Source organism: Chondrus crispus, genomic scaffold (genome assembly GCF_000350225.1).
Source record: "Chondrus crispus Stackhouse genomic scaffold, scaffold_1, whole genome shotgun sequence".
NCBI lineage: Eukaryota > Rhodophyta > Florideophyceae > Gigartinales > Gigartinaceae > Chondrus > Chondrus crispus.
In genome coordinates, this window is record NW_005178809.1 from 445050 (window position 1) to 459266 (window position 14217).

The following is a 14217-nucleotide window of genomic DNA, read 5'->3' on the forward strand; positions in this document are numbered from 1 at the left end:
TAAGCATTGCGTAGCGGTATTTATTAGTTTACTGGCAGAAAGATAACAGGACCTGCTTACTTTCAATAACATCGCAACCTTGGAAATACCCGAGAAATAGCTATGTGCTGAGTAGTCTAGTTCATGATGCGCAGAGTGGCCACCGTGTCGTTTATCTCCCGGAAGTCGAAGGGCGACGCAATTCCCGTTTGATGACGAAACTATGCACATGCTTGATAGTCATGAACGTTACAAGTGACGTCAACATGTTTGTCATTCATTGAGCACTATCTTGACTTCGACGATGGGCCTTTGCGAGTGAACATGGCGGCAGTAGCATCGAACATTGCATATCCTGATACATCGCGCATGAATTAGAAGAATATAAGCTCAACAAAGGTTTAGCGTCCATTTCCTCGCGTATCTCAAGGAAATTAAATCACAATGAAAGCGAGAATAGCGCACCTACTGACATGCCGAAGGCAGCGGCAGCCCCGACGACGAAGGGCTGAAAAATGTACTTCTTTACGTTTTTCGATCTGCGCAATAAACAAAAAACCAACAGTTCGTGTCAGAATCGAGCACCTAACCTCGGTAGAATAATTGCAGCCGCCAACACGCAACGCAAGCTCGCTTACGTACGCAGTTGAAAACATCTCGGCAAAATCCCATTCCTCGTAATCGTCAAAATCGGCTTCACCATCAAAAGTCTCACCGTCCGTCTCGCTCGCTGGCATAGCTGTGTAGAAACCGGCCGCCGCAGAGCCACTCGAACTTCCGGCCCCTACCATCTCTTTTTCTGGTGCAAGACGGATTTATCACGGTGGACAGGCAAATTGAGCAGCAAGAAAAAACTCTCTGAAGCCTTGCGTTGGAACACGGGTGCCAGAAGTGAGCGAAGGCTGGCGTACGACGGTTAGAAAAATCCTACAACTGTAGAACGGCAAAGAGGCACCCCATTCCTAATCCCTGTGGCCGCACACGTGTCAATATAGCGCGCGAATTAAGACCACTGCATTGACCATCATATTTGGCGCTACGGAATGTAGTAAGTTACCACATAGAAACGTCAAGTATCGTTACTACTAGTACCCTAGGGTAGCGATACTTGACGTTTCTTCATTTGACAGTGCAGCCCCAGCAATTTTTTTAAATCGTTGTGCTCCCATCATCAATGTTGACATTAAAGTTGGCACATTCAGGAAAGTTGTTCAGTACAGTCAACACCGACCACTTTATTAGTTAGCTATGATCGGGCTACACTTGGGTTGAGGAGCTTGCGCTTCTGGCGGCGGGCCTCAGAGGACCTAGACAAAAATTTCTCAGCGCCAAGCGCATTTTCGTTTGCGGTCAAGGACAAACCCGTTCACCTTCCGATTCAAATATTCAGCGACAAATCACGCACAACATATTGCAAAAGCCCAGTGCTCGCATAAAATATATTATATTGGCCCGCACCAGGACACCAACCCAGTATGGTTAGACTATCTGCTAAGCTACTACTTTGGACGACGCGGCTTCGATATTCGCCCTCGCTCAGACTCCTGCGAGGCCTTCCGTTTTGAATTTGCTTTTGCCTTCTGCTTCCCGCCAGCGCCTGTATTCTTCTTTTTCTTTCCGACATTCGTTTTATTCCCCTCGCCTTCCCTCCCCGCATCGTCCGACTGAGAATAAAACGCGCTCGCCCCTCCCTCCTCTCCCAACTCCCCATGCACGAGCACCTCATCCGACGCGAATAAGTTCCTCTCTGATGCCAAAACAACGGCGTCATCCAGAACAGCCGTCACCCTCGCTTCCTCCTCCCCCACCGACACAACGCAAAGACTGTTACACGGATTCACAATTGTGCGATACACGACCCCCTTAATATCAAGAAATAGCTCACCCTGTTGCATTTTGACCCTACCAACAGCCCCGACATCCCCGCTTAGATCCATTTCCCCATCCGCGCTCTGTAGAAGCACAAGCGAGTCATCCAGCTTCGGCGCCACAACCAGCGGCAGTTTGCTTTTCGGCTTCGTCGGCACTCTCACCTTCTTCGCCGGGGGAGGGCGCTGGGGCTCCTCCGCGCTGCCTTTGCTGCGCTCTTCGGCTTGTTTTGGCAGCGGTTGTTCGGAGGGTCGCTCTTGGGTGACGAGGTCGATTATACTGTCATCATCCTCGTCGTCATCGAGCGCAGCTAGGATTGCCTCCCTCCGATCGACGTCGGTCTGTTTTTGTGGGGTGTGGTCCCGTACCCAGTCCGGCTCCGCTTCGGTGGCGCAGGTGGGTTTCGGCGTGTGCGCCGCAAGGCGGGTGCTGCTGGAGCCGCGCACATCAGATTGGAGTTTTGTCGAGTACTCATCGAGGAAGCCGATGTCATCAGAAGAGTCGGACAACTCCATAAATTGCAGCTCTTCTGATGTCATGCCGACTGTTGTCCGGGGCGAGGCAGGAGGGGGGGAGTAGTTCACCGAAGGCGGCGCTTTTCGCGAGCAGTCCCGCCAAAATAACAGGGGAGAGAACTCGTACAGGTATGATGCAGCAACTGAAACGACACCAATTGCGCCAAATGAGCGGGCCAGGACACTTCTCCGGTACTTGGGCTCTTGACACGTGTTCAATCTGACATATGAATTACTCAGCAGTCAGGAAGAAGGATGCTGCAACTACAGTGTGCAATGCTGTAGAAGACTTTACCGAGCACGCTTTGTCGCAGATGGATCTCGTCGAATATATTTAGAATAGGGAAGGACCATAAAAAGGAGAGGTTGCGATCTCCACAACTTGACGACAGCAAATCCGATTCTTCCGACGACGCATGGAGCAGTGCCCGTTTCGTTCTTCACTATTTGGCCGCCATCCTTCTTCACCCCAAGGGATTGAGTTAGAACTATACGCACCAGCAGTTGAATAAATGGGAGCATATACATTTACTCCCTTCTTACGTTCTTTGGCTGTCCTTCGCTTCGCCTCGATACCCTCTGATCGCCTCGAAATACTCTTCCCTCGACTTCTCGAATTGACCAGCTACTCCTTTATCCTCAAGTCCCTCGCTACCGGCTGTCCAAGCTTCCCCCTTTCCTTGCTCACAAATCCCTCTCCTCATCAAACCCTTCTTCCTCCCATCGCACTGTGCCTGATACTCCAACAGAAGACGGACAAAATCCCACATCGTCAAATCTGGCCAAAGCACCGGATAGAACGCTAACACCGCGTCTGCCGTCTCCCACAACAAAAAGTCGCTCAACCTCGTCTCCCCTGAAGTCCTGACCAGCAGCTGGGGATAAGGGGCTCCCCTCTCTCCGCCTCTCGCATACCCCGTCGCCAAACATGCTCCAATTGTCTCCTCGGTGACCTCTTCCCCTCTAACTTCGCCCGCTCTCACCATCTTCGCCACTTCACATACCGCGCCAGCCATATCATATCTCGCCGTATATGCAAAGCAAATGTTGAGGGTCGGCCCGCCGGCATAGGCTCTAGTCTTTTCCATGATGCTGGCCATGGCCGCGCGCAAGTCCTTAGGAATCATTTTCATATTGCCGAGCACGCGCACCCGGACCCTCTTCTCGTGGATGAGGCTCTGGCGATCGTTGAGGTCGTGGAACTTGTGCAGGGCGAGCTGGAAGATCTCGTCGACCTCGCGCGCCGGGCGTTTGAAGTTCTCGATGGAGAAAGCATAGACCGTTACATGGCGCACGCCGGCCTCGAGACACCACTGTAGAGATTCGATGAGCTTCTCGCCGCCTTGCGGGTGCCCTTCGTGCGACTCGAGACCGCTGCGACGCGCCCAGCGGCGGTTGCCGTCCATTATGAAAGCGATGTGCGAGGGGATCGGGCCATTCCGGCGCAGCGCATGCAGGGCAAGCTTTTGGAGGTGCGGGAGGTAGCGGAGACGGGCGATGAGGATTATGAGGAGCACGAGGAAGAGAAAGACGAGGGCTGTGAGCTTGATGGGATTGCCTAGGGAGAGGGCGGGGAGGGGGAATAGAGGGATTGTTAGGAGGGAGGAAGCGGAGCGCATGGCAGCTTCCATGGCGGTGATGGATGATGAGATGCGAGATTAGATGTGAGTTGGTTAGTTGAAGGAATGTGGGCTTCGACGCATCGGGGCGGATGTGAGCATGGCAATGAGAAGCAAAGGAGGCCTTCCCGGATGTCAAAGATGCACGGTACACGTATGTTTCGCGTCGTGTACAGAGCAGTCTGCCCACAGCGGCTTCTAAACGATTGGACATGACTAAAATTCAGATATTTTTTGTAAGGTCATTTCTGGAAAGAGATAACTGGCACGATTTAGCAGAATTCTTGCATGTCTGACATAGCGGATTTCTATCATATCACTTCGCGAATGCGCCGAACGAGGTTGCAGGTGCTTGCGCCGCGATTCAGTTTTCGCAGAAAGATGGGCGGATCTATGGCAATTGCTTGTCTGAAATGAGTTGTGGATAGGGGTGCCACTAAGCACCCTCGTTCTCCAGCACGGAAAGGCAGCTTGCCTCAAAATCTACGAGGTAAACCAGAGGTAAATAAGGCAGAAGAACAATGCATGTGGACGTGTAGAAAAGTCGGCCGTGAACGGAAAATGTGCAAGTGCTGAAGAGTATCTTCGAAAATGGATGCGAAGCAAGGGACTGACCTATTGTCGGTTGAGGGAGATACCCACTTGAGAATACTGTACAATACAATGCAGTGCAAATTGCACTGCATTGTATTGTACAGATATTTTCCGAGCGTTCGCGAATTGCACTGTGCAATTCGCGAACGCACGGAAAATATCTCGTTTTTGTCGCGCCGTATTCAACCCCTGATGTCCGGCCGATTGTCAACAATCGGCCCCCCTCGCTCACGTGGCGGGTTCTCTGGCGCGACAGCCTGGCCTTCCATTGCGGCCTTTACACCATCAAACGCCGCCTCACAATACAACACAGTATGACAACTTCCTTATACTGTAAGCAATCTGTTCCCTGTGAAGCGTCGAGAGCGGAATGCCCCGACCCCAAAAAACCCAAACATTTCCGTATCTCTTCACCTGCCGTGGATGATCTCTCTTCTGACCCCCACCGTCGTTATCTCGTCCGCCACCGCCCCGTCCTACGCGGCAGAGAGACAATCGTTTCCTCTCCCCAACTCCATCTCCGCCGTCCATCACATCCGCCCGTTTCCCTTTAAAACTACTATGCCCACCTTCTGCCCCTCTTCCTCTCCCCGTCCCCCACCACACCCCTGCCGCCCACAATCCGCTCATCTCCCCCTCCCCACTGCCTGCAATGCCTTCCTCGCCCCTGCCCCTTGCGTGTCTCGCCGCGGCCGCACTCCCCAACTCCGCCCTCTCGCCCTTTCCTTCACGCCCCGCTGTCCTCTACATCGCCCCCGCCGCGCCGGCCTCGCCTGCAAGCGCCGTACCCGTCTCATCCTGCGTGCAGTCCAGGCTTCCCCAGTCTCCGGCGATAGCGACGGCGAGATAGAAACTTCGGTCCCCCAGAAGAGCTACTCTATCGCCGTCACCATCGTCTCGGGCTGTGACGCCCCGCTCCGCCGCAACGTCATCGAGAAGATCGCTGCCGAATCTTCCGCCGGCCGCGTCGTCGTCGTAACGCATGGTGGCATTACGTCCACAGAGGAACAGGATGGGCCCGTCTTGATCACCAACGAAACTAAGCTCAATGGGAACGTCCCCTCGGATAGGGACAATGCCAATGGAGTTGCTGACGTCGCGGATACAGTCCGCCCAGACGACATCTTTGAAGGCTGGATCTCATGCTCGTCGCCTGACGAGATGGCAGAGGTCATCGCAAAACTTGCTGCTAGCCGTAACTGTGATTCCATCATCGCAGAGGGATCTACGGACAGCTCAATGGAACCACAGGAGCTGGCACAGCTCCTCCACGCGCGTGGTGGTGCGTCTTTGCGAGTCGATTCCCTTGTGTCTGTCCTCGATGGAGACACGCTTCTGAAAGACCTTTCCGCCTCCCCTGCCTCCCCTGACACTGACGAAATGGAACCCGTTGGAACCAGGGCAGCTGCGCCACCGGCTATGCAAAACGCTGCGGATACGCGCCCCATGATGGTCGTCAGCCTCGTTGAAAATGCAAACGTAATCGTTGTTTCGCGAAGTTCCGATGTCGCCCCTTTGGAGAATATGTCTCAAATGCAAACTTTGTTGTCAGTTCTGAATGGCAGTGCAAGCATTCTTCCCGCTACTGAGGATGTTGTGCCTGTGAACCAACTCTTGCATACAAACTTGTACGATCACGAGAGCGTCATGCTGGGCGCAACTTGGAAGAAGGTCTTGATTGCGTCCCGGAACGCTACCAAGGGCACCATGAAGCCTGCGCTCCCGAAGTCCCTCAAGGATGCCACCTTTGTGTACCGGGCGCGGCGACCATTTCACCCTCAGCGGCTCTACGAACACATCAAAGCCGTTGCTACTTTCAACGGCGTTGTACGAAGCACGGGGAGGATTTGGTTGGCGACCCGGATGATAGCCCCATTGGAATGGAATCAGGCGGGTGTGGCCGCGACGCTTAGTCTTGGAAAGCGCTTCTGGGCTGCAGTCCCTGATTCGGAATGGCCGACGGAAGAGAGTGATCGGGAACGCATCATGGACGGCTGGGACAATCGGTACGGAGATCGAGAGACAGAAATTGTGTTTGTCGGAATGGGTATAGACAAGGAGCGTTTGCAAGGTCTTTTAGACGGATGCTTGTTGCAAGATGAGGAAATGGTGTTTACAAACATGTGGGAAAACTTTGACGATCCATTCGTAGAGTGGGTCCCGCTGATTGAGGACGACGATGACGAGGACCATGAAGAGGAAATAGCGCCGGTCACTAGAGTGCAGGAACTACAAGATTCAACGCAGCAAGAGGAAACCGTTGCGGTGGGGGAGGAAGCACAAATAAACGGGGAAGCAATTGAGCCAAATCGGTCAGCGGGTGCGGGTGCAATAGCTGGCGAGGACGTGCCCGACGAGATATACGACAAAATAAGCGCTTTGGACATTTTCGAACAGGGCTTTTCAGCAGACTCAGATTCTTCCGTGCTACCACAACCAAAAGACGATGGTACTTATGACGACGAAGACGTCGTATTGGCATCCTGGGATGGTGACTTTGCAGACGGGATTCTGCGCCAAGTACCGCAGTCGGGACTACCTGTCACCATCGTTACAGGTTTTCTTGGTAGTGGGAAAACTACTCTTCTCAATCACATTCTCACCGCAGATCATGGACTCAAAATTGCTGTCCTTGTTAATGAGTTTGGAGAGATCGATATTGACAATCAGCTAGTTGAGAAGGGGGATTGGAGCACTGATGATGAGGTGTTCGAACTAGCAAATGGTTGCATCTGTTGCAACATCAACGACTCATTTGTGAATGCCGTGTTAAAAATCCTGGAAAGAGCGAATGAGGTCGACTACTTAGTTGTCGAAACTACGGGTGTGGCAGATCCAGTCCCTGTAATCAATTCTCTCATGGTCTCTGACGAAGTTGCAGAGAGAGTGAGGGTTGATGGTATATTAACTTTGGTGGACGCTGACAACTTTGACCCGAAGGCCACTATTAACTCGGAGGCAGCTTTATCCCAGATCATGAGTGCAGATACGATTTTGTTGTCGAAAACAGACCTTGCATCAAAGGAGAAGACAGAAGCCATCGTCGAATACATTAAGTCCGTGCGCCCAGCTGCGAGGATACTAAGATCACAACGCGGGCGAGTACCCATTCATATGATACTAGACGTAGGATTGCGGGTGGCGGATTCTCCAGGATTCCTGAACCCGAGAAAGAAGAACGCCAACGAGATAACAACAAGTGGTCACGATCACGACGATGCTCAGGAGGCACACAGCCATGACGAGGCTCATGAACATAATCACGAACATTCTCATGATCACGACCATGAATGCAAACCGGACTGTACCCACGAATCACACACTCATGACCATAGTGACCACCTTGAGGTTGATGGGTTTGTGACAACAAGTTTTAAGTCAGATGCACCATTGGATCCGCAGCTCTTCATGGACAAGTTTTTGAATTGTTTACCTGAAGGTGTATTTCGGGCTAAAGGGCTGCTCCGACTGTACGGGTTTGGAGGAAGATATATTTTCCAGCTGTCGGGAAGACGATTCCAATTCGAAGAGGATGAATGGCCAGAGGGAGTCGCACCGGGGAACCAACTCGTGATCATAGGCAGGGATCTCGACCTCGATTCCTTGCGCAAAACGCTGGCGTCTTGTCTTGTGGAGGAGAACCTTTGAGAGGGCTTTCAGTATCCGTGATCATGATGCTGGACTCTTTGATCTTGTCAAATAGAGAACTAGGAGTATAAAACTGGGCCCTATGAACACCAAAAAAAGGGCATAACCTTGTTATGTCCCAACACACGCACCATCCGATATGGCTCTTTTTGACGACCACCGGTGAAATGCCGTGGGGGGATACGCGGTCACTTTTTCGCAAGGGCCGCCTCTTGCCTGCTAGTGTATTCGTCTAGCCTGTCTACCAACGCTTCGAGACGACGGGCTCTGTTCAATAACTCGGCTATGTTCCTGGAGAACTGTCGTGCGTCTTGGGCGTGGTCTTGGACTTTGTGAGCGGCGCTTACTAAGGTTTTGATGCGTTCGTTCATGCCAGCGTAAAAAGTCTTCGAGGTATTATTCATGTTGGTAACTGCGGCGAGATCTACGGCAGCAACTAAGGACGCAAACAAAAGAAGGATTCGCATGCCAAAGAACGGAACATCAACACCAATGTTGCGGGATGTTTCCGTATCTTGGACGTGCAAATGCACTGCCACTAACACTTTCAAGACAAGGGCAGACTTACCTTGTGCAGATATTTGAAATAAAGACTTAATCTCCTCGGCGAGATCGTTCCCGGATTCTTCGACTTCTTCCATACTGGCTACGAAAAATGCGCAATGAATAGATATTGCTAGACTCCCCAGGCACTACCACGACTCGTTCGCGAAGTCACACATGGGCATTACGGAGGGAGCAGCTTGATGGTTCGTAGAAAGTTGACGACTGCCTGGGAAAGGCGTGACGAGATCTTCAATGCCGTTCTTGCACTGGTCGGTTAATGGCGAGACGGGAGCGCACGGACGACCAGCAACCAAAGGTATGAAACCCCACTTTATTGATTTGTCAGTGGTTCTAAACAGCGTGCAGTGCAGTGCTGTCTTTGCGCACCCAGAAAGACTCATACTGTATCCACAAACGCTCAATGCGGCAAAGGTGTGCGACTGCGGCTGTTCACGTTTCCACGTTGTGAAAATTCGATCTCATTCTACAACCATTCAATGAGCCAATAATGCATATACAATTGGTGTTGATCCATTGGATGTATCTGTGGGGACATGAGAGAGAATTGGATCATTAGGAGCAGTGGTGTTCGCAACAGCACCAATGAATTTGCAGAGCCATATCTTATTCACTTCCTCTGAATGTGCCTACCATCTGTTCAGGGGAGGAAGGTCACTCGCTCCCTTTTTCAATCTCGATGCAGAAATCGTAGAGGATCAAAGCAAGAGTTGACTATCACAACTACGCGTGTTGCGTGAGAAATCCTAAATCTTATATTGATCGCATCTGGAATAGTACATTTTCAATGGTGAGCAACGAACACTTCATGAGAAGTCAAAAGGGATAGGGAGAGTAAACCCCGAAAAAATCCCTGCTTGCCTCGCAAGAGAGATATCTTCCATCTCTCAATATCAGCTACGTTCACGTAATCACGACCCTTCCCTCCCTTGCGTTAAGTCAGGACTTTTGACCAGACTGAGACTCAATTACTTCAATGAATTTCCAAAAATCCCATAATCTACATGGATGCCTCTCGTCCGTGCTGACAAACTATGTGAAAAGTTTCATGGACAAAAACAGAGGACTGCCACGTACAGCTAAGCATTTCGTGTTTTGAAGGAATGATGCTTGTCTGCTTTGCGCCATCTGTGCATAAATCTCCTCTCTTTTACTTGCATTTAATCATGTCGAAATATTGCATTCTCAGGCTTGTCGGCAAGTCTTTTGAAGGTAGATCGGCTTTGGTCTTGGGTATAAGAGAGAAGCGAGAAACTCTCTCCAGCTCTTCGGGCACCCTCCATCACCAAAACCAAAAACACGTTTGATATTCGTTTAAGACACACTCTTTACCCTCGCAATGTCAACTGCCTTTTCTTCTCAAAACAAAGCCTCAAACAGTCAAGTCTTGCATGAGGAATCATTTTCAGTCATGGGAGGGAAAGAAGGCGTTCATGGCACCGGGAGTGATCGCTTTCGTCAACTACTCGAATTTTTTGAAGATGAGCCAGAGCGGAACCCGAATCTCACTCGACACTCAATTTCGAGTCTTGCATCGCCACGGATAGTTGGAATATCGCCAACAGAAAGGCCTCAGGCTCTAAATTATGTCCATGTTGGCTCACCTTCAAAGCATATTTTGGGGACCTCTTCGCAACGTGTTTTGTTCAGGCCGCTTGCACAAAACTCTAAGCCCAGCGCAGTTCCGCGCCCAATCGCCCATTTTGACAATACCGGCAAACCGTTGCCTCATGTCGCAGAAACGGTTAGCAATACCGAAACCTTCCACCACGGTGTGCTGCCATCTCCATCAAAACTGCGACATGACGCTAATGCCGTGGACGCCGATGGGTTTCCTGTCTCATCATCGGAAAGCTCTGATCAGACTTTCTCTAAATGTAATCGAGGTACTCAGCTATCATCAAAGAAGGGTGGTCAAGCTGAGAAATCAAGGAGCAATCACGATGGACTCCAGTCTGATGTTTTCCGGCGATACAATACTGGACTGAAAAGGGCTGCGAATATAGTGCGCAGTTTCAGCAAGGCCCTCTACAAGAAACTGAAAATGAAGTTATTCCCGGACTCACCAGAGCCTTTGCATGCTGAAAGTGATAAGCAAGCACTCGGGAAGACGGAGAAGTCCAGTTTGCTGAATAGCGCGAGCTATGAACGGACAGCCAGAGAGAACGATGCTTCAGAATTGCAAGGACTGGGCCGTGCTGAGGCAATATCGACATTCTCGCAGCAGCCTACTCCCATCAGCGAAGTTGACCGCGAGAAGCTGATTGATGAATCCGAAAGGAATCTGAAAGAGACTTCAGGCAAAGCTCAGTCCAGCAACTTATCAGCCGTGCAGGAGTTAAAGGAGCTTGTCTGTCCTGCACTGGTGCAATCGTTAGTGGGTAGTGAGTGCACTGAAACAAGCCGTATTACCCCTTTATCTTCTCTAGAAAGGACGAAAAGCTTGTGTCTTGCAAGGGACGGCAGCAACATTACGGACCATCAACCTGCATCACCACACCCTTCACATGTAATGCCCCCTCGTGCCCGCTCATCCGCCTCCACTGGCACTCGTCGGGTATTCTCATTGACGAGCAATGTGAGTGTCTACACTGGCGCTAACGTTGAGGAGGCTGCGATGAACATAAACGTTGATGACGGAAGTGAAGGTGTACTCGACCCAGCGACTCGTTCACTACGATTTACGGGGGCAGGAACGGTAGTTGATTCTTTGTATGGAAAACATGGCTTTAGGACACCGCACGAGTCACATGCTCTTCTCGTGGCCCGGGAAGGCCCGCTCTTGTCATCATGAAAGCATAGTCGCTGTCGATACCCAACACAACGTTTTCATATGTTTGCAATACAGTATATGGTACCAGAAATTTGCAAACGAATGAACAGCAGATTGAGCAACAAAAAGGGGAATCTTGGGTCTCAGTTCGCTTTAATGGCAGTGCCCAAATCTTGAAAATAGAATGAACAGTAGCATCACAATACGTTTAGTACTGACAATTTATGCACGTTAAACAACGCCGCAGTAAGAGCAAGAGTTCTTGAAGTGCTTGCAGAATAAATGACCTTTTCTTCCAACGCTTTGCAAATGTCTTCTTTGCCTAAACTATAAACACATTCCTTCGCTGTACATTTCACTCGCCGCAATCCTTTTGTTGTTGTTGAACACAGCACATGTTTGAAGGTTGGCCTTTCTCTGTTGAAATTGTGGTAAACTTTACAGTGCCAGCAAGAGGTGTCCGGCTTTTCTGCACAAAGACTACGTGTAGCCAGTATTAATAATCGAAGCCCTCGTTCTGAAGCAATATTGGAAATTCTAGATTCTGAGATGGTGGTGTAGATAATAAAATCGGCAGGTAAAAGGACACCTCTTACCCGAGAGCATAAGTCCTTGAAATAAGAGAGAGAGTCACACAGAGGGTAGCTCCCGTACTGCCAAGAACTTGTCTGTGTTCATATGCTTGCTCTTTCGGTGAGGGTTAGAAGAGCATTTCCAGAGAAACAGTATACACACATCTGCATTAGGATACAGAATTGTGCCTGTGTAGAGAGTGTTTGAAGTGAGCCCCAGGCTTGCAGTTGTTTTAAGTGGAATGGTCGCCGCGGGGGGATTTGGAAACTAAGGTGCCCAAAAGAGTCGTGGCTTTACCGCAATGGCTGTGGTAAGAAACACAGATGCGCTCTCATGGGATGTGCGCGACAAGCGAGGAAGCGAGACTGAGCGAGCTGTGCGAGTGCCTCCTCACGATGCGGGTGTGGAAAGCGACACGGTGGAAAAGGAGGTACTAGGATGGGACATTCCTCGTCATCGAGAGCTCTACAAGCTAAAATTTTCGGCATTGAGTCATGGATGGATGGAAAAAATCATCTGGGGTGCGGATACAAGATTAAATGAAGCTGTTATAAACTCTGTTTCAAACAACGAGGGATACACGGATTTCGTGCGTTGTGTAGTAATTACGGACGAAAGATGTGCGACAAAACCGGTGTTTTGCAATAAAAGAAGGTATGGTTCGCGGCTGGGGCAACGAGCAAGGGCTTGCGAGAGCAAGATGACCACATGTACGGGCTCATGAGCTAGGCATGAAAAGGGCACTGTTGTTCCTGTTAACGAGACAACATACATGCCGCAGGGCTTGATGCAAAAACGAGAACGAGGCTTTAGACAATTGTTGGGATGATGCATGACGTCTTTTCTGATGTAAACAGCAGATGCTAGGAGCACGGACAAGAAAACTGTAGCTATGCTGTCTGCTGGCAGGAGGGAGATGTGAGTACAGAACTTCATAGAGTGTAGCGAATTCAGACTGTTTTACCGAACCGTACAGCACGATTGGCTGTTTGAGGTGAAGAGTTGTAAGCGCAAGAATGGGCGGTTGAGACGTTGAGACACGGAGACACGGAGGTGAGGGCGCGTATCTAGGGTCGGGTGTTGTACTGTACAGTATACTGCGCGACGTGTACAGTCTACTGCAGTGCGTGAAAGGACAACATGACACGGAGACGTATAGGGTGCTTTACAGAGGCAGAAGCAAGCAGCACGAATGGAGATAAGCCTATGGGAAGGAGAAAGAGAGGGGGTACGCTGCGGAGTTGTCGTATAGAAGCAGTCTGAGTAATTCGGTTTTGAAGAGGTGGCAGGATTCTGACGGAGGTACCCTTGGTACCGTAGAGCATGTACCCTTCGAAGGGTAGTTGGCAACACGATGCAAGATGTGCGGTTGTGCAAGACGGTCGTGTGCTGGTGTACCGAAGTTGGCAAGAAGGGCGATGACAATGCAGCAAAGCAGTGGACACGGGGAATGGCGGTTGGGGTTGGGATGTGACAAGAGATTCAGGAAGCAAAGACAATCAACAAGTGGGGCGACGAGTAATATGGCAGCAAGTGAGGGAAAGACGTGGTGACCTGAATACGGGAGCATGATTGGAGGATGCTGTAGCAGGCCGAGGTGAGCCGACGGAGAGGGGGAGGGGGGGATGGAACGAAGGAGAATGCCGTCGAGGGTTGTGGAAGGGTTGCGGCGGAGATTGGGCACGTGGTGCAGAACAGTACCCTAGTCCACGAATTATTTTGGACCTGCCTTTGGCAAAGCATGCTGCGCCCAACAGCGAAGACGTAAAAAAACCGGAGTTGTCGAGTGTGCTAACGCAGACTCAACAGAGAAGAGTTTCTAGCGTGGGAGAGCGGAGGCGCCAGCGTTGCATGAACACATGGTGTGGGTGGCGGACGAAATTCCGTGCTGCAACAGATCCGGCGGGACTTGCAGTCCTCTTACAGCGCTGTAATGCCCCATACATGTTGAATATAATCACGTCAGCAATCCTCGCTGCGATTCCACCCATATTTCCCCAATTCTCTGTTTTGCATTCTCGCCCCCTTTCCCCTTTCGCTTCACACTCAACAACCCTCAACCACCTGCTCCCCATCCCCCACC

The 14217-nt window shown here is 50.8% G+C and overlaps 5 protein-coding genes; 1 reads left to right on the forward strand and 4 right to left on the reverse strand.

Annotated features, from left to right (window-relative positions):
- Positions 1–6: 6 nt before the first annotated feature.
- CHC_T00001387001 (hypothetical protein) lies at positions 7–833 on the reverse strand. XM_005711768.1 is given in 5 exon segments: positions 7–266; positions 267–334; positions 445–518; positions 622–770; positions 771–833. 3 exon segments carry the CDS (start codon positions 768–770, stop codon positions 267–269), a joined length of 291 nt encoding a protein of 96 aa, XP_005711825.1. The 5' UTR covers positions 771–833; the 3' UTR covers positions 7–266.
- Positions 834–1357: 524 nt separating this feature from the next.
- On the reverse strand, positions 1358–1750 carry CHC_T00001388001 (hypothetical protein). Its single transcript, XM_005711769.1, has one exon. The coding sequence runs from the start codon at positions 1748–1750 to the stop codon at positions 1358–1360; it is 393 nt and encodes a 130-aa protein (XP_005711826.1).
- A 1152-nt stretch (positions 1751–2902) lies between these two features.
- On the reverse strand, positions 2903–3463 carry CHC_T00001389001 (hypothetical protein). Its single transcript, XM_005711770.1, has one exon. It carries the CDS (start codon positions 3461–3463, stop codon positions 2903–2905), a length of 561 nt encoding a protein of 186 aa, XP_005711827.1.
- A 16-nt stretch (positions 3464–3479) lies between these two features.
- On the reverse strand, positions 3480–4196 carry CHC_T00001390001 (hypothetical protein). The gene has a single exon (XM_005711771.1). The coding sequence runs from the start codon at positions 4194–4196 to the stop codon at positions 3480–3482; it is 717 nt and encodes a 238-aa protein (XP_005711828.1).
- Positions 4197–6025: 1829 nt separating this feature from the next.
- On the forward strand, positions 6026–8847 carry CHC_T00001391001 (hypothetical protein). XM_005711772.1 is given in 2 exon segments: positions 6026–8224; positions 8225–8847. 1 exon segment carries the CDS (start codon positions 6026–6028, stop codon positions 8222–8224), a length of 2199 nt encoding a protein of 732 aa, XP_005711829.1. The 3' UTR covers positions 8225–8847.
- Positions 8848–14217: the final 5370 nt, after the last annotated feature.